This window comes from Drosophila kikkawai, chromosome 3R (genome assembly GCF_030179895.1).
Source record: "Drosophila kikkawai strain 14028-0561.14 chromosome 3R, DkikHiC1v2, whole genome shotgun sequence".
Lineage (NCBI taxonomy): Eukaryota > Metazoa > Arthropoda > Insecta > Diptera > Drosophilidae > Drosophila > Drosophila kikkawai.
The window spans coordinates 26,733,787-26,751,858 of NC_091731.1; the positions used below are offsets into that span (position 1 = coordinate 26,733,787).

At 47.0% G+C, this 18,072-nt stretch overlaps 1 protein-coding gene across 2 annotated transcripts; it reads left to right on the forward strand.

Moving 5' to 3' along the window:
* Positions 1-882: 882 nt before the first annotated feature.
* LOC108081255 (broad-complex core protein isoforms 1/2/3/4/5) lies at positions 883-13,943 on the forward strand. 2 transcript variants are annotated; one of them, XM_017176345.3, is made up of 5 exons: positions 883-1,627; positions 10,351-10,444; positions 10,509-11,634; positions 11,710-11,919; positions 11,993-13,943. In XM_017176345.3, the coding sequence occupies exons 1-5, from the start codon at positions 1,561-1,563 to the stop codon at positions 13,433-13,435; spliced, it is 2,940 nt and encodes a 979-aa protein (XP_017031834.1). In that variant the 5' UTR covers positions 883-1,560; the 3' UTR covers positions 13,436-13,943. The 2 variants fall into 2 exon arrangements, with proteins under 2 accessions (XP_017031834.1, XP_017031835.1); XM_017176346.3 differs by having other exon boundaries at positions 11,996-13,943.
* Positions 13,944-18,072: the final 4,129 nt, after the last annotated feature.

Genomic DNA, 18,072 nt, shown 5'->3' on the forward strand with positions numbered 1-18,072 from the left:
ATAAGAAATGCAGCGGCGAAAGATTTCCAAATGCAACTTACGGCTGCCTGCCCGACTCGCCACATCATTTCTCTCGGCAATTAAAGTATAATTAAGAATCTAATGGAGTTTCACTCTCCTTGTGCGTAATTAGCCGTGCGCGGTTTATGCAAAGAAAAGTAAAAACTGAAAACTTGGGCTAAAAACTGCGCCAACAATAGAAAAGCGGGCGAAATATAAAATTGCCTGGCGCTGCGCCGGCGCACTTACAGCGAAACAAAGGCCAAAAATGTGCGACAAGACAAGAAGCAAAGCAACAGCAACAACAAAAAAACAGTTTAAATTATATAATTATAAAAAAAATCTTGACAAAAATAGACGAAAGTTGTAATTTGCAGTAGCAGTGGCAGTCGAAGAAACGGGAAAGAAAGAGGCGGTGGAAAAAGCTGAAAACCCGCAGCGGGCTTAGAAGGCAGCGATGAAAGTTAAAGTTATAAAAGTCGTTTTCGGGGGAACGTATTGGAAACGAAACGACGTAAACTGTAAATAATTAAGCAGTTATATGTGTGTGTGAGTGGTGAGTGCGCTCCCAAGGCGAAACTCTTACTCAAAGCCACTCGAACGGAGCGCACATGGCCGCAAACTGAAGACCAAAACAAAAGACTTCAACGAAGAACCAAACTTGCTCGGAGCTCGGTGCGAGTGTGTTGTGTGTTGGTGAGAGAGAAAGAAATGGTAAAAGCACTGCGAAGCCACAGAACCGAGCTTACAGCCAGAGCTTGTATGTGTGTGTGTGAGTGGCAAGCGAAAGCGTCGCGTCGCTGGCGCTGCCGCAGAGAAACGAAATGGAATGGCATGAAATTTCTTAGCGATCTTTGAGGATAAGCGCTGGTTTCACTGCGCGCTGCCGCACAGACGTCTACCGCGTTTCGAGGCAGACGTTACGTTCCTCCGTTCGGCGCGCAAGAATCATCGCCCCAGACTCAGCCAGAGCACAGCCAGAGCAACCTGCAACAGCAGTCGCGTCTCCCGATAAACTAGAAACAAAAAACTGGACAAAATAAACTCCACAAAAAGTGCCCAAAAGTGCAAAAGTGCCGACAACCATGTATTATCCCTGCATAATCCAGCATCATCTGGCTACGTAAAGCCCATCAAAATGTTGACTCTCATTGACTTTGTGATTGGAATCTGAGTTTCTCTCCCCGCCCCCGACCCCCAATTCTGCAGACCGGACCTCGAGTTTCGAAACCGTTTTTCATTAACTGTCTTGTGTTCTGCGCATATCAAAACGCAAAAGTGAAAGTGAGTTGCGGTGCGAGTCTTTCGGTCTCTTCGGGCTCCGTGTGCGTGAGTGCCTCTTGAATGACAAATATTGATATATTGGTACAATGAAAACCAAGCAATTTCAGCCAACCAAATAAGCGTCGAGAGAGAAACTATCAAAGAAATTAAATTCTTTTTGTGACCCATTGGATTAACAAAAAAAAAAAAGAACAGCAAAAGCCCAGCTCAAGGATACCAGCAAGCGGAATTGGAATACACGCACAGGCTATCAGCAATAGACCATTGGATTTGGATATGGCTGCCAACGAGATTATGACACCCACAGTCAATGCAAATTGTCAATACTCGACCAGATATTGTTGTAAGTTAACTACAAGGGACTGATTATACTATATCACTACTATCTCTAGATCTAGCCCAACTTGTAACAAAACTTGTTCTAGCTAAACCTATCTCCCATCGCCCACACACAGGGTGTTCGGGTTGCCTGATTAAAGCCCCTAAACTGCAGAATGCACAGCGAAAGCAACAAACAAACAAACCGTGCTTTCGGGCAACCTGCGCAGCAAGAAAGAAATTTTCAAAACAAAAAGCAGAAACGACTTTTTTATAGAAAGTTTCCCGAGGAAGGGGCGCTCACTGGCGGTTGGAGTCGGAGTTGGAGTTGCAGCCAGTTTGGTCTTGGAGTTGCCCAGTGCTGAGCGGTGTGGCTGTTGCCGAGCATCGCCAGCGACTAGCAGACGTTTCTTCTGCTTCTACAGTATCTGTATCTGACTCTGACTCTTACTCTGACTCCATGGATGTATCTGTATCTCACTCTGCCTCGTTTTCTGTGTCTGTCTCTGTCTCTGTCTTGGCTTGGCTTTAGCTTTGGCAGCTCGCTTCTGCCGCTGCTACGACACGAATATTAATAGGTGAAAGTTGTTGCTTCGTTTCTTCGTTTTTCTTTCTCGTTGACTCTGCCGCAGTCGCGGTCGCTGCTTCTGTGCTTCGCTGTCTCAGCCAGCTTCGCTGCCACTTCTACCACAAAGATCCCTTTTCGGGAGCAGAATTTATGTTTCCTTCGGGTTGTTCGTTAATTTCTCTTCTCCGCCAGGCAACTCTACTTGTTGGCCACATCTCCACCCGGATGAATGCTGCTGCCTGACTTTGAGTCCTGTCATAAGCTGACCCAGTTTCTGGCACACTTCATTGCCATGCAAATGGATTTGATCGCAAAACCAGAAATTCAAATCCCTACACCTAGAAAAAAAATGTCCCTTAAAAGTATAATTATAATTCATTTTAAAGTTGGATAATATGGATCCGATGGGGATATTTTAAAAAGAAAACTCTCTTGAAAAAGTAATAACGTTGCGATATTTTTGTAAATAAATATTTTTAATAGAACCTAAAAAATAATATATAATTTAAAAATCTATAGTTGTATCCATTTTATTAATGCTCTAAAGAATATAATACTAATGCTAAACAACTCAGGTATCTTAAAATAACCTCAGGTATTTTCGAAATCTTAGGAATTTAACATATAACATATAATTATATTTCTGAAACCTATTTTTTTTTATCTGGGTGCATAAGCTTAGCCTTCAATGTTGTTTACAACTGTTTCGAGAAACCGTAAGAGCAACAGCGACAATACCAACCCAATCCCAGTTTCTGTTTTGTCGTTTTGGCATTTTCATTTCATTTCCATTATAATTAAGCGCTTACATAACCGAGGTTTGTTTACAAACTCGGCTGGGCAGGTTCGCATTTCGAGTTCAATGTCCCAGCTGGGTCTGCAGACGGACGGCCAGGCGATTGCAACAGTTCCTGCGCGACGCGTGTGGATCTCTCTCGAACCCGAGTAGTCCGAGCGGCCCATGCGGCGTATGCGCGATATGGGTGTAGGGCCAGAGCTCAATTTCGTTTTCGTTTTCGATTTTCGTCCACACTTATTAATAGTTAGTTTCATAAATATTTACCATTGCTGACTGGCTGGCTGGCACGCGCAATTATCTAGAATGACTCATCGGGTTTTCTGCCCGTTGCCAGAAATAAAAAAATAGAAACAAAAATCGATGCCAAAAACGCTGTTGAAGTACATAACAAGAAAATAGTTTAAATGTTCGCCTGGCGTTGGCGAGCCAAGAGCGTTGGAGTGGATTGGGGATTGGAGTTGCTGGTGAAGTGGTGGAGGTTGCTCAACAATACCGTTAGATGATAAACCGCTACAAATTATTTTGGCCACCGACATACATCAATTTCTTTATAGTTTCTGTTTCTGTCTCTCTGTATATCTTTGCTTTTCGTTTTCTATTTTCGTTTCGTATGTCATTATGCAACCCGTATCTTGTCATTCCGGCTGGAAGTGTTAGGAAAGTTACTGGCGATAACCATCGGTAGCATCAGATCAGAGTGGCCCAATGTCATTAGCCACTTCTTCATATCTTGTGGAAAGTGAAAACCGGTGGTGGCCTCAGTGCCCCCCCAAAACCGTTGCGATGCTATCAGGTCTTATTTGCGACACACACAAGTGGCTTTCTACGGCTCAACCTGCGTATGTTACTTACTGCTCTCTTCCTAGTCCGACACGAAGCGGTGGCCATTATGCAATTGCTTATTAATTCTTTTATAATGCCTGCGCCGTGGCTTACTGGCCGCTTAATTGGCCATCCGATGTGCAGAAGTGCTGCTGCTGGGAAGCTAGGAAGCGCTTCGAATGCTCGAGCAAAAATGCTTTATGCAATCGCCGCGAGAAGTGATCCGTTGCCGCCTGGCAACCGATCCAAGCTCTGCCCAGCGGCTCCCAAATATAAGGCACAAAGCCATTGATCGATCGCAAAGCGGAATGGATACATTTCTCCGCTGGAGTTGCAATTAATTTGAAATTACCAGCGGTAGAATCACGCCCGCCACAGACATTATTGTTTGGCGAAAGAAAAAGAAAAGAAATATAAATGAAGCATTTGTGTTTCGCACGAACAGAAAACTATGAAAAAAAAACCCTGCACAGAAGAAAGAGGCTATTATTTTATTTTTACACCCTCTGCCATTCAGCGACTTTTTTCGCATCTTACTTTTCTCCGGAGCCCGGACTACCACAACAGCGGCCGCGGCCCTCCACATGCTCGGTTGCATATCTCACGGCGAGTCGGGGCGCTACTTTATTAGAACTTTCACTTTAGGTCCGCTTCAATTGGGGCTCCACGATGGCAGTGGTGGTAATGGTTATGGCTGGCACCTTCTGCGGTTGGCCGTTTCTGATTTTTGCTGGAATTGAATAATAGGTGGAAGAAGTGACCCAGAAAGTGAAGATGCCGAGCGATGTCCAATCAGTGCAGATGAGTAATGGCTTCCCGGGGAAGATCGAAGAGATCGGGGTGTCTTGGGCTCTCAATAGAAAGTTACCAAACTAATTTCGCAGCGTTACTAACGCGGCTTGCACGGACAACCACAAGTCATCTCATTTGGAGTGGATAATTGCAATAGACATCGCTGGAACGATCAAGAAACGGCGAATAACAAGTAAATCGGGGGGAAAAACAGACAAACAAATAAACATTTTGGCTATCGTGTGTGGGGAAGGTTAAGTTTTTATGTAAGATGCCAAAATTTAATTCGATTTTTATTTCTTGGCATATGCTGAAGTTCGCCAACATCAACAATAGTTTTAATAAATGATTTTGCTGTTTAAATATTTCTTCGGCTTCGGGTTTCGGGTTTTTTATTTGGGCTTTGTTTCAGTATCTGCCCCGAAGTATCTGCGGCACGTAATGCCGTGCGTATGTGTGCTGCTTGGCTCTTACCGCTATTTACATTAACATTAGAGCTTTGGGTTTACGGCTTTGTAGCTGGGATTTTTTTTTTCTTTTTCTTTCTTTATGCCGCTGCCGCTTCTGACAGCGCAAAGTGAAAGTTTTCGGCCGCAGCTGGCGGGCGACTGTGCTGAGCGGAGCCAAGAGTCGAGTCGAGTCGACGAATCGTGCGAACGCACCGAAATCGGCCAGATACCTATAGAGTATCCGTTTCTGAGCGATTGGCCAGCCTTGATAAGAATATTAATGCGGCAGCCGCGACGGAGATTGAAAGCAAAAGTGAGTTTCCCGGTGACATGTGTAGTTGCCCCGACTCATTAGCCAGTCTTTAACTCATAGCGCCAATTACCTAGAAAATTCAGAAAGAAAATACCGAAGGAAAAATGCAAATTGTAAATGTTTGCAGTTAGCCACAAATGCAGGAGCTGCAGAAATCGCTCAGCCGCCGTGTTGCACTTTCCAAAAGATACATACAAGAGGCAGAGGCGGAGAGAAAAATCTTTTGTAAAAGTTCATAAACCTTCTCGCCAAAACAATGAGATTGAAGCAGCCACGAAAATCAACTTCTACGAAGCAAAAGCTGAAACTGAAGCTGAAGCTAAAGTCAAAGCCAGAGTCGAAGCCAAAGCCGAAGCCGAGTCAAGCAAAATTTTCCCAAAGCAAAGACAGAGAAATGCACGGAGCAAGCGCATAAAAAATATTTTTCCTAAATTACTTCTGACGATGTCGAGGATAATGATAATTGCAATGACGATCGCAAATGCCGATGATGATGTTGTTGGTCATGATTATATGTAGTGCGGAATTTCCACAGTTGGTTAGCGTACATTCAACTGCAGCAGCACCAGCAGCAGCGACTGCAAAATGGAAAAGCAGAAAGCACAAAGAGAAAAGCCCGCTGGCGAAGGAAAGAAAGAAAATTCCCCGCAACAAGTGGCTTCGTACCGTCAATTTCGGTTTATATCATCCGAGGCTTTCCCGCTTTTTCCAGCCCATTAGCAACTCGGGAGTTTTGTCTCTCTCTCTCTTTATATTGACTTTCTTCTAGGTTTTTCACTGGAAAAATCATAACAAACAAGAGTGTTTCTTTTACCGTTCGCCTATCGGCTATCGCCAGACTCATTTGTGCATCAGTTGGGAGAAAGTAAAAGCCAAGAATTAAATGCCACTCGCTGCTGGCCGCTGGTCGGAGCCTGGTCGATGACTTACACGGTAAGTGTGCCTGGCACACGGGGCGTATGCGCATTATCGCCGCTAGTCGCTGTGGTCATGGCGTGCAGAGTGAAAACACCGAAAGAAATGCAGCCCCCAGAAGAAACCCGAACTGCAACTGCAACAGCAAGAGGCAGCCGATGGAAATCCGCATCATGGTCGTCTACAATTTCATCGGAGTCGCAGATTCGAATTGGGAGTCTGGTTACCGCGGCTTTTGCCCAAGTTGAGTCTCATGCGAATTCTTGCATTCGCCGTGGCATCTCATTTGGAGTGGAAAATGGTATATGCATTTCTCAAGTGGCTGCCACTTTAGAGTTCAGGGTGAATCAGCGAAAGCCCAACTAATTTCAAAGCTGAAAATGGAGTCTGTGTACACTCTATTGTCTTTCTTTGGCATTGTAAATTGGATGGCATCTGAAACTATTTAGAATCGTAAAGCATCGGTCCAATTCCAGCAATCAATCAGTGTCGCACGACAGACCTTATCGCTGATCGATCTGGAGTAGAATGCCGTTCCATTAATCCCATCCAGTTCCATTCTTCGGTCCTATCACTTTCAATGCGGCTATCGGGAGTAGGGCACGTCAAATGCTTCATTAATTCCGGCTTGCATAGGCTGGAGCACAGAGAACAGAGAATCGAGCGAGCAGAGAGTGGAGAATGGAGAGTGGAGAGAAGTACCCAAATCCTGACCCAATTAGAAATTCTCACGCAAAACGGAGAAGAAAAATAAAACGAAACGTCACGGTTAACAATTCCACGTTTAATCAAACAAACAAAGAATTAGGCAAGAAGAAAACTTGCCATCGCCATCGCCTTCACATTTCTTTCTTCTGACGGTGACGGTGGTGCCCCGTAGTCGTAGTAGTCGCTGTCGTTGTCGAAGTGGCTTGCTGGCTGGTTGGTGAAAGAAAAAGAAAAGTGCAGGAAGCCAAATAAGCGTGGCAAAAAGAAAGCAAGCGAAACGAAGCGAGCGCGGCTCCGCACAATGGAACCGGCCCAAAAGAAGCTTTCAACTATCCGGACAAACGGACACGCGAACGGCCATTCTAAGTAGCCTTAGTCCGTGGCAATAAAATCCCAGTTCGAAGTAGCAGCCAATTATAAAGGCAACGTGATTGGACCTCCAAACATGCCCGAAAATGAAAGAATCATAAAGATCCCAAAAAAAAGAAAGACAGAAGAAAAGAAAACAGAAGACTTAAGACCCATACAAATGGTACACTGAAAAGAGTGTCTAGGTTCTGAATTCTTCAATATTTTCTAAATTTTAAGTATTAATTAATATGAAATCTTTTTAGATCTCATATGATATTATAGAATATATTGAACTTGAATCGGATTTCCATTCTTTTGAATATCTGTTTGAATTTTTATTTATTTAATATTGTAGAATAGAATAGTTTAAATAATTCCTTCTTCGTATAAGTTAGAATTATATCAATATATCTAAAATATTGGTGCTCTTGCAGGTTCTTATAAAAACATAGTATAAACTACTCTGATTAAGTTAATCTTATAAATCTATTAAAAAAAAAAAGTCTGGTAAAATAAACCTTACTTTGTTCCAACTTAATTAATGCAAGAGGGCACTCTCCCTTTATACTCGCTTTATAGAGTATCTCTGGATGCGATAGGCCTGCAGTTCCGAGTCACAGAACCGGTTCTCAGCCCACGAAAGTGCTCCAAACGGAAGTACTTCAAGGCACAGCCAACAAGACGATGGAAATGCTGATGGTGATGGTGATGGAGAGCGGCAGATAAAGAACCAACGGCGGGCGAGAAGACTCGGCTCGTAGCCTCGGCTTTGACTTCGGCTTGGCTTTGGCTTTGGCCAAATATAGGCCAAAAGAGAAACTAACGGTAAACGTTGTTTCTTCGCTTCAGCTACAGATGCTTCAGCTGCTTCAGCTGCTTGACTGGGCTGGCAAGCGAATTGGATTGTCTGCGCAAGAAGCAACCACAGCATCAGCATCCGAGGATTTGGGTTACATAAAAGGGCGCAAACGGAAAGTAGAAACCGAGAGAAGCGAGAAGTAAGCCCCAAAGGCCATATAAGTGTGTGTCTCTGTCGGAGTAGAGTGGCCAGCACACACACACTTGGGGCGACGCACAAAACTTGCTGCGAAGAAAGTGAAACTTTTTTGTGAGCACTGTGCCCCTTGCCCCTTTCGCCTCTCCGGGAACAGGGTATACCCATTGTGCGGGGAATGGCGGATCGTGGAACTTGAGCGTGTCACGATCAAGCGCGTAGAGTAGCGCAGAAGGTTGAGGTTGTTTTGCAAGCAGCGACCGCTGCTGCCGCCTGCGAATTTTTCGACTTGTTATGTTTATTTACGAGTATTTGCCAGCAATATTTTTTTTCGCCGTTTTCGACTCTGACTCGGAGATTTTTTAACGAGTTGGGTTGGGCTAGGTTATAACGCAGCACTGCTGCTGCTGCTAAACCATTAAACGAATCGAATGGGGGCTTGGGAATTGCTCAACCATCAGCAACAGCCACCGATGGCGATCTAAGGCCCTTGCCTTGACATAGACCAGACCGGCGACTGACTAATAGAGTTTCGTGAATGCACACCCCAGGCGACCTGAGGTTTGACTCCGAAAATTAGAAAGTACCACAATGCATCGTATGGACAAGGGGCATTCTTGCCATCGTCTTGAAGAAAAATAGTTAAAGTTTTTAATGCACTTGGAACAAATGTGGTTAAAGAACTTCCATCCTATCTTTTATTATCATAAAATTTGTGGGTTTTATAATGTCAAAGAAAATTTAAAGTAATGTTTTAAGGTTCACAGGAATTATATGATTTTCTTTAAGATTTGGGAAGCCATTTAGAAACCATTAAGGAATAGATTTTCAAGAAAAATTCGTAGACGAGTTACAAATACTATTTAAAATTGGAAAATTTCTATTCTATTCTATTCTATTCTTATAGGGGCTTATTTTTTATTAGTAGTAGTTTTCTCCAAGTTCTCCAAGTGTCCAAACTTTTGTGGATGCTGCTCCTAGCAGCCGCAAATCAAAGCCGCCGCCGTCGAGCGAGCTTTTCCTTAGATCCGGCTTTGACGACAAACAATTTTCTCTGGGGGAAAATCAAGTCGAGAGCCCACGGCCACTAAAGGCACCAAGAGCTTGTGCGACTTCTTGGACCCAGTGCAGCCGCTGCCAAACAAGAAATCAGTCGCCGTCGCAGCCAAAGTCAAAAAACGATCAAAGAAATACCAAGATCCGAGTGCCGAAAGCCGAGTGCCGAGTGCCGATGCCGAACACTTGAAAGCCGAAAGCTAAAAAAGTGAACGAGTAGAAATTACGGTAAATAAATAAAGAAAGACGACGAAGAGAAATAAGCGAAGGCGAACGCGAATGGCGTCGTCATGAGCGAAAGTGAAATCTGCTAATGAATTCTTCAACGTTGAATAGTTTTCAGTCATTATGGCCAGCGTTGAGTATACGTACTGCCGTTGTATGCGGCGTATGCTTGATGAGCACTCGACGCTGGCCGTGTGTGTATGTGCTGGCCATGTAACCAGCAGAAGCAGCCATTCCAGCGATCACTTGTCGGAGCAGCGCATCTGCAACTGGAAATGGACAGGGACAGGGGACAGGGGCTGTGGCAGGAACAGGGGTATGTGGCTTCCAGCCAAGAGCGGCTGCTGCCTCGTTTTTGGCGGTGGCTTTGGCTCCCGCTTCGATTTTTGGCTCTGGTCTTCGGGGGCTAAGTAAAAGTGGCTAGATTCGTTATAGCAATTAACCAGGCAGCCAGGCAGGCAGGCAGACAGATGCAGTCGCAAATGGCCGAGCAGCCATCGAGCCATCGATGCCGATCCGCTGTCAGATGATTGCAGTGATTACTCCAGACTCTCGGGTTCATTGAAACCCGCTGCAGTTTTCTATAATTCGATGCCGTTATGGCCAGAGGTCTTAAACTTGAATCGCATTTGGCAGCTGGAGGAAAGTGGCCTCCGCTCGGATCAATGCCCCGCCATCTTTCAATTCTTACCCAACGCCCTGCCCTCCACAACTATCACTTACTCATATCCCACCTTTCATCTTGTCTGCTTGCAGGGGAGGCAGAAAAAGTCAAATCTCTGATCAGACTGCGGGCGGAGCTGTCGCCGCTGTTCACGGGCAAAAGAAATGCCTCCAAATATGCCTGGGCGTAAGTAGCAGATTCCTTTGTCGATGATATAACCTTCACCATCCATCTCTTCTCTACTCCGCAGCGTGGTGGAGCGGGAGCTCAATGTGCCGCTGCCGCTGTCGAAGATCATCAAGAAGTGGAACAACCTGCTGCAGGAGTACAAGGCAATCAAGATGTCCGAGGAGCCCAAGCGGCGCGAGTGGCCCTTCTTCACCCTGATGGACGTCTATTTCAGCGACCAGGTCAACGATCCGTCGCTGCGTCTCTTCTCGTCCACAAAGACCCTCAAGGAGACCCTGGACGACAGTGTATTCGAGGATGATCCAATTATCGCCTCGGCCATCGCTGCGGCCACCAGCGGCGCCTACATGGACATGGACGAGCTGATCCGCCGGCAGAAGGAGCGTGCCGCCCTGGCCGCCGAGCGGAAGCTGGCCGCCGCCGCCAGCGGAGGCAGCGCCGACTACAAGTACGAGCTGAAACCGATGCTCTCCAACAGCAAGTTCAACAGCAACAGCGACATGGCCAAGCTGTCCAAGAGCGTAGACGATCTATCCATGCAGCAGTACAAGATCAAGCAGGAGCTAATGCGCCAAGAGCAGCAGGAGAACATGGTAAAGATCAAGCAGCATGCGCGCCAGCAGCAGCAACAACAGCAGCAGCAGCACCAACAGGCCCAGCAGCACCAGCAGCGCTTCCTGGGCCACCAGCCGGCCCTCTCGCCGCATCCCCATTCGCATCCACACCGTCTGTCGTCCTCGTCGACGCCGCCGGGCCTGCAGCACGCCCTGCAGCAGCAGCAACAGCATCTGCTCCAGCAGCAGCAACACCTGCAGCAGCATCTGCAACAGCAACAGCAGCAGCAACAACAACAGCAGCAGCAGCATCATCATCAGCTCGCTCATCCCCACCAGCCGCCCACGCCGCGCCCCAGCTCTCCGCCCACAACGGCGCAGCAGATTCACATCACGGCCACCCAGCACCAGGCCGCCCAGCAGCAGCTCCACCAGCAGCAGCAACAGCACCAGCAGCAGCCTCATAAGCAGCAGCAGCCTTACACCGACCCCAACACGATCGACCAGTACCTGCTGTCGTGGAATAACTTCCACGGCAACATGTGCCGCGGCTTCCACTCCCTGCAGAAGGACGAGAAGATGGTGGACGTGACCATAGCTGCCGGGGGCAAGATATTCAAGGCCCACAAACTGGTAAACTAGCGGATCACCGCCGAGAACTCCCGTACTCATGCCAAGCCCTTTCTTCCCTCTTTCATGTCGTTGCAGGTGCTGTCCGTCTGCAGTCCCTACTTTCAGCAGATCTTCCTGGAGAACCCATCGAGTCACCCGATTTTGCTGATGGCCGACGTGGAGGCCAGCCACATGGCCGGTCTGCTGGACTTTATGTACAGTGGACAGGTGAATGTCAAGTACGAGGATCTGCCCGTCTTTCTGAAGGTCGCCGAGGCCATGAAGATCAAGGGGCTGCACACAGAGGTGGGTGATGGCACTGAAATCCTGTTTATATCCTATATCCTTGACTTAATGGCACCTTGACTTCTCATTACAGAAGAACCTGGACAGCGATGCCAGCGACATTAGCTCGCCGCACGAGAGCGATGGCACCGAGTGCCGCTATGAGCGCGGTACACACAGCGTCAACATCACCAGTGGACACGCCGCTGGCTACGCTGGTGGACCGCCTCCGCCGCAGCCATCGCCGTCGCCCTCCCTCAATGGACCCAATCGATGCCCCACTCCCCTGTCTAGCGGAGGCGGTAGCGGAAACTATGGCGGATTCCGTGACCACATCAAGTCGAAGGCCACGCTGGCCGAGACATTCATGAAGAATCTCAACAGGAACAACAACAACAATAGCAGCAGCAACAACTACAATCACCTGGGCAGCAACAGCAACGGACTCAACCTGTCGGAGGCGGAGAGCAACTCATTCGCTATCCTGCAGGCGAACAGCAAGAAGATGCTGGACTCGGCCCGCAAGCAGCACAAGTATCTGGCAAAGCGCAAGATCCTGATGCACTACAACACGGATCTGGGCGGCGAGAAGCGGCTGAAGGAAATGGAGCGAGAACGGTATCCCAGTGCCGAGCAAAACGACGACGCTCTGAACAACAACCACAGCCACGCCCAGGACAACATTATGGAGCCGATAATTACGACAATCGTGCCGCAGACGCCACCACCGGCCACGCACAACAACAGCTTCAAGATCCGCCTGGTTGAGAGCCATCACCTGACCAATAGCAACGCCAACAGCAACTCGAACAACGGAGGCAGTGGCAGCGGCAGTAGTCCGCATTCCGGCGGCCACAACAGCAGCAGCAGCAACAACAACGATGACGACGACGAGGAGGCACTGAATCTGGTTCAGACCCCCCATGCCAATGGTAGCCGTGCCCGCCCCCAAAGTCCCGCTGCCACACCCACACCTACTGCCACGCCCGCACCCGCAACGCCCACTCCAACACCGGACATTCAGCTGATCAAGCGCGAAGTGGAGCACGAGCTGCCGACGGAAAACAACAATGGGCATGACGAGGAGCTGGCCGGATACGAGCGCAAGTACGATGACAACAACAACAATCGCGGCATGGACATGGACATGGAAACGGACTCGAACAACAACAACAGCAAGCCAGGCAGCGACGTTGATGCCAGTAATGCCAACAATGGCCTGGCCTTGGCGCTGGGAAAACACAAGCTGCTCAGTGCGTTCAACCGGAGTCTGGAGCAGCAGCAGCAGCAAGAGCAGTCACCGGCGGAGACGGATCACGGCGGCAACAACTGCAGCAGCGACGACAACAACAACAATCACAGCCCCCATCTAGACCTGAGCACCATTAAGAACATAGCCACAGCGGAGATATTGTGCGGGCTGAAGAGCAAGGTCCTGAAGCTGGAAGAGGAGCAACGGGAGCGCGAGCGAGAGAGGGAACGGGAACGGGAGCGCGAAGCCTGCCGCAGCCTCAGCGAGATCAAGAACGCCGAGTGATCCGCCGGAGCAGCAGGTGCCGCGCGTGCATCCCGGGCAGACGATTATGCATTTGATTACACATGACATAGAGCCGATCAAAGCGAATCTATGTGTATGCTAATTATAGTTATTTATTATACCACTTAATCGTTAATGTAATTGTAATTACCTGAGACCCCACATAAACATTGGTTAGTTGGTAGGCCTAGCATTCTCCCAGCACACCATTTGGATCCCTAGCAGATAAGACTCACGAAAGATTGTCGTATCGTATCGTGTCGCATCGCTGATCGACTTACAAATTAAATATTAGCACTTTGGAAATTGGCCCTGTTGCAATACGTGTTAAGCCCATGTTAAACATATTGATATCGACTAATTATGTACGTGTAGAGCAGTATCTTGTAAGATAATACGCCCCGGTCGCACTTTCGATATTTCACAGCCGTTCTTACATTATTTATACACATACTTACATACATATAACGTACCACGAATGTATCTCAACGCCAACAATCACGCACGCATTCATACATCCCTCACAGAAATCCATTGCCCCCATTGCAATGACATCGGCCCCGTTCAGACCATGCACCCTATGGACGGGCGCCAGCCCACAAAGGATCAAATAGAAGGAACAATATATGTATCTCGTTTTTAGTTTTAGCTTGCCAGACCTTTTGAATGAGCCCTCAAACTCAGATAACTCGGTTACCCACGATCAGCTGTAAGCCAGCGCGCCACTTTCACCTTGAAGCGGTTCCGGATCTTGTTAATTGTTTTAACCGAAACCCGAACCTGAACCCGAACCCGCACCAGAAACCCATTCCCGAAACGCACATCCACATCCATTAATCCATCTATGGGAAGGGATCGGTTCGGCCGATTTGGGAACACGAGCCTCACTCAGCCCCACATATCAATCAGAATTAACAATGCACAGTGTAACTCGTACAATATTTATTCAATTTGTTTACATTTAAAGAAATTCGTGTAATATTTTTCGCTGTTGAACATTTTTTTATTGTACAAGAATTAATGAATGAATAAAGAAACCACCACATTCAAAAGTTGCTTCTCCGCAAAGGATCTCAGGCAATGGGGTGTTTCAGGATGATATACTTTTAAAGCTAAAGAAGGTACAGATATTCCTTTAAGTATTAAGTAAACATAGACAAATTGTCTTAAAAAGAATGCTGAAACACCTAGCACTCAGTTAGATAAGAAATTACTGCATACTTTTTGGCGACCCTTGTCCTTACAGTAAGCACTAATGAGGTAAGCGTGTATTTGTAATGCTGCCAACTGTTATTGCATAATACTTAGGCTTAATTTATGGGGTTGCGATCATTTGATCCTGATTCTGGTGGCAAGTTCAATGACACATACCAAGGCAAGCCGAAAATACATCGCCAAGAGAGAGTGAAAAGTCCCGAGGGGATACACTGGAAAAAGTATTTTTCTCACCCGAAATTCGGGCTTAGCTGAGGTACTCAGGTACAGCTCACACACAGGACTTACGCTCTCTCTCGTCCGCTCTCTGACTCTGCAGCTCGCTCGCTCTCCCATGGAACATCCCTGACGCACACTAGTGTGCGGTTCGGAGAAAATAAGAGACAGTTTGCTCTCAGCGGCGGCGCAGAAATGAAAGTGTGTCGAAAGTGAAATGGTGAGAGAGACGAGAACGGAATACATTTTGTGTATTTTCGGGGGTCGACGGTTGGGGGCGCGCCTTTTTGCCCTTTTTTTCGCGCGCGCACCCATCGGGCCGTTGTTGTAATTGAAAACTACACCGCAGCCCGGTCCGAAGGCGGCCCGAAGTCCTGCCCAGATCTCACACTCACGCAGTCGCGCACGCACACAGATACACACACGCGCCGACACGGATAGACACGAAGGAGAGCACGAGCGTGAACCCGAAAGGACGTCGAGAACGAGCGGAAGGCTGATGCCGAAAAGCAAACGTCGCGGCAGTTCTCTGTTCTCCGCTCTGTGTGTGGTTGTAAAAAGGCAAAAATGTCACGAGAAAAACCGGTTAATAAATTATTGCTAATCGAAATGGTAAAATGCACAATAAATAAATAAATGAGAATGCCAAAAATCGAACCGGCCGCCCGTCGCCGAGGAGTGTGCATGCAAATTTCGCTGGGAAAGCGGTGAAAATTTAGTGAAAGCGAAGCGGTGAAAATTTCCACGCAACTACGTACGTTTTCGCCGTCATTGTTTAGCGGCCATTTACTAACTGCGCAAAAGGCACCATAGGATGCGAGGAGCGGATGTGAAAAGCGGCTACACATTCGAGCCACCAGCGAAGTGCGTATCTACAGGATACAGTCCAGGCAGCCGGATGCCGCAGAATACGTCGGCAGCCAGTGTCCAGAGGACGGGACCAGGAACACTGTCCAGCGGAGCACCCTGGCCTAAGCATTTCGCTCGTCGGAACCCCTGTAATTAAAAGAGCATCAAGAAGATCTTGCCATTGAGCGGAACACAAAAAAAGGGTAAAATAAGGATATGCTGCTGCTGAAGGTGAAGACAACGACAGCGGCCGTCGCCCTGAAGCAGGCCAAAAGCATAAGAAGCGGAAGGAGCGGTAGCGGCAGGAGTGGCAGAACAACAACAATCAGCCCTGGCCATAAATGAATTTTACGTATTTCGGTATACACACGACAAACGCCGACTAGCGCCAGGACCAAAAACCCCAGGACATTGGGCTAGAGGATGAGTTTGAGTGCGCGTTTGTGCTCGAGAATGATGACGATGATGACGAGAGGACGACCGAAAGGCAAAGGGAAATGGAAATGGAAAAGAAAAGGAAAAGGACGAGGACGAGGAGAAGGACAAGGAAGAGGAGTAGTAGGAAAAGGGTGGGCGGCAAGCCCAAGTCCGTCTGCGATTATACGAGTAGTAATACACACACACGGACACAGGCACAGGCACAGCAGATGGCGTGTAGAGAAAGAGTGCCAACAGGAAGAGGAAAAAAGAGAAAGAGCGCCAGTGTGAGTGTGTGCCGGAGAGAGGAGCATAAGGGATGGTCGCCGCTTACTTTCCGCACATATTTATGTGTATTGTACTATTCGACTGCAAAAACTGCAGCAGACGCAGCCGAAGGAGCGGCAACAACAAACTGAGGCCAAACTGGCCACAAATCAATCAGCCGACCGGGAAACACCCTACACAGGGAAAAATACGTACAGAAATAATGGGTTCTTTCGATAGGAAATATAATTTCATTCTTACTATTTATTATTTTGAAATAGGGTTCATTTACCAGCTCATATTTTTATTTAATTCTCGGTTTCTCCGTCACCGTTTAGTGCTACACGTCCACTTTAAATTTAATTACCTTCTGTCTATTTGTTTACTCAAAGCAAACGGTCAGTTTTCCGATTTATCCAAAAATTATAAATTGAATATTTATATTAAAAAAATTGACCCAAATAGACCATTGAAGAATAAACTTCCTAAGCTAGGGGAACTTTAACTCAGGTTGCATTAACTTGAACTTTTTGATGTAACCTACAAATCTTTTAACCCAAAGCTCCGTTATCAAGTCTTCCTAAACTCATTTTAACTCTTCAATAATGATTTACTTTGTAAAAAATCCTACATTTTTTGATCTTGAACTTCCTTAACAGAAACTTTATAAGCAAGAAACCTTGGAAACGTTCATAAATTAATTTCTATGCATATTTATGCTACATAATTAGGTTTTTATGATTCTTGTACGCATTTTAAATTAGTCCTCGAAATGGATTTAATATGGAAAGATATTTTTGAATTAAACTTGATGAAAGTATTAACATGTTTTTCTCCGAGTGCGTATAGGAACTCAGTAAGAAGAAGTTTTCCCAGTTAAAAGATCCCGCACTCGCCATAGATGGGGTTAAAAATGAGTACTTCACCCTTGACAGTCTCAAAATGTGTGTAATAATAGATATGCCCGGAGGTGATGGCGGGAGCTACTCAAATTCAATTTCGAAATATTCGTCCTTTTTCGGTGCGGCTTTCAGTGGAATGGTGGTGGTTGTTGTTGCTACTGCCGTCGCCTGATCCTGGGAAGGGCATGTTAAGGGTGAACTCGCCGCACTCACACACGCACACATAGGCACCACCACAGACAGCGGAAAGGAGGAAGGACGGACAGACAGACAGCGGGAAGCACAGTTAGACTGGATGGCAGACGACGACGCTTTAGCTGCGGCAGAGGGCGGTGGTCGCAGTCAACGTCGACGTCACCGCCGACGCCGGTGTATGTAAATGCACTCACTCATACATATGCAGGTCCTGCGCTATACAAGCATAAATACATATATGCAACATATGCAGCTTACGTATTTCGGCTACTTAACCTACAGAAACAAAGGAGGATACACAAAAAAATGAAACGTAAAGAAGCGCCGGACTGGGAAGGATAACGCTGCGCAAGGCGCGCAAAAGGACACGCGCACCCATACATACACATAGCGCACACTCCCACACACCAACACCCAACACTCTGAGACTAATTTAATCCTCTAGCTCAGTTGAGTTCAGTTCCAGTTACCTCGGCAACCGCCCCACTCAGCCGAATTATGCGAAAGGCCGGAAATAGGAAAACTACAGGATACAACAAGGATACAAGCAACTCACACTCACACTCGCACACAGCA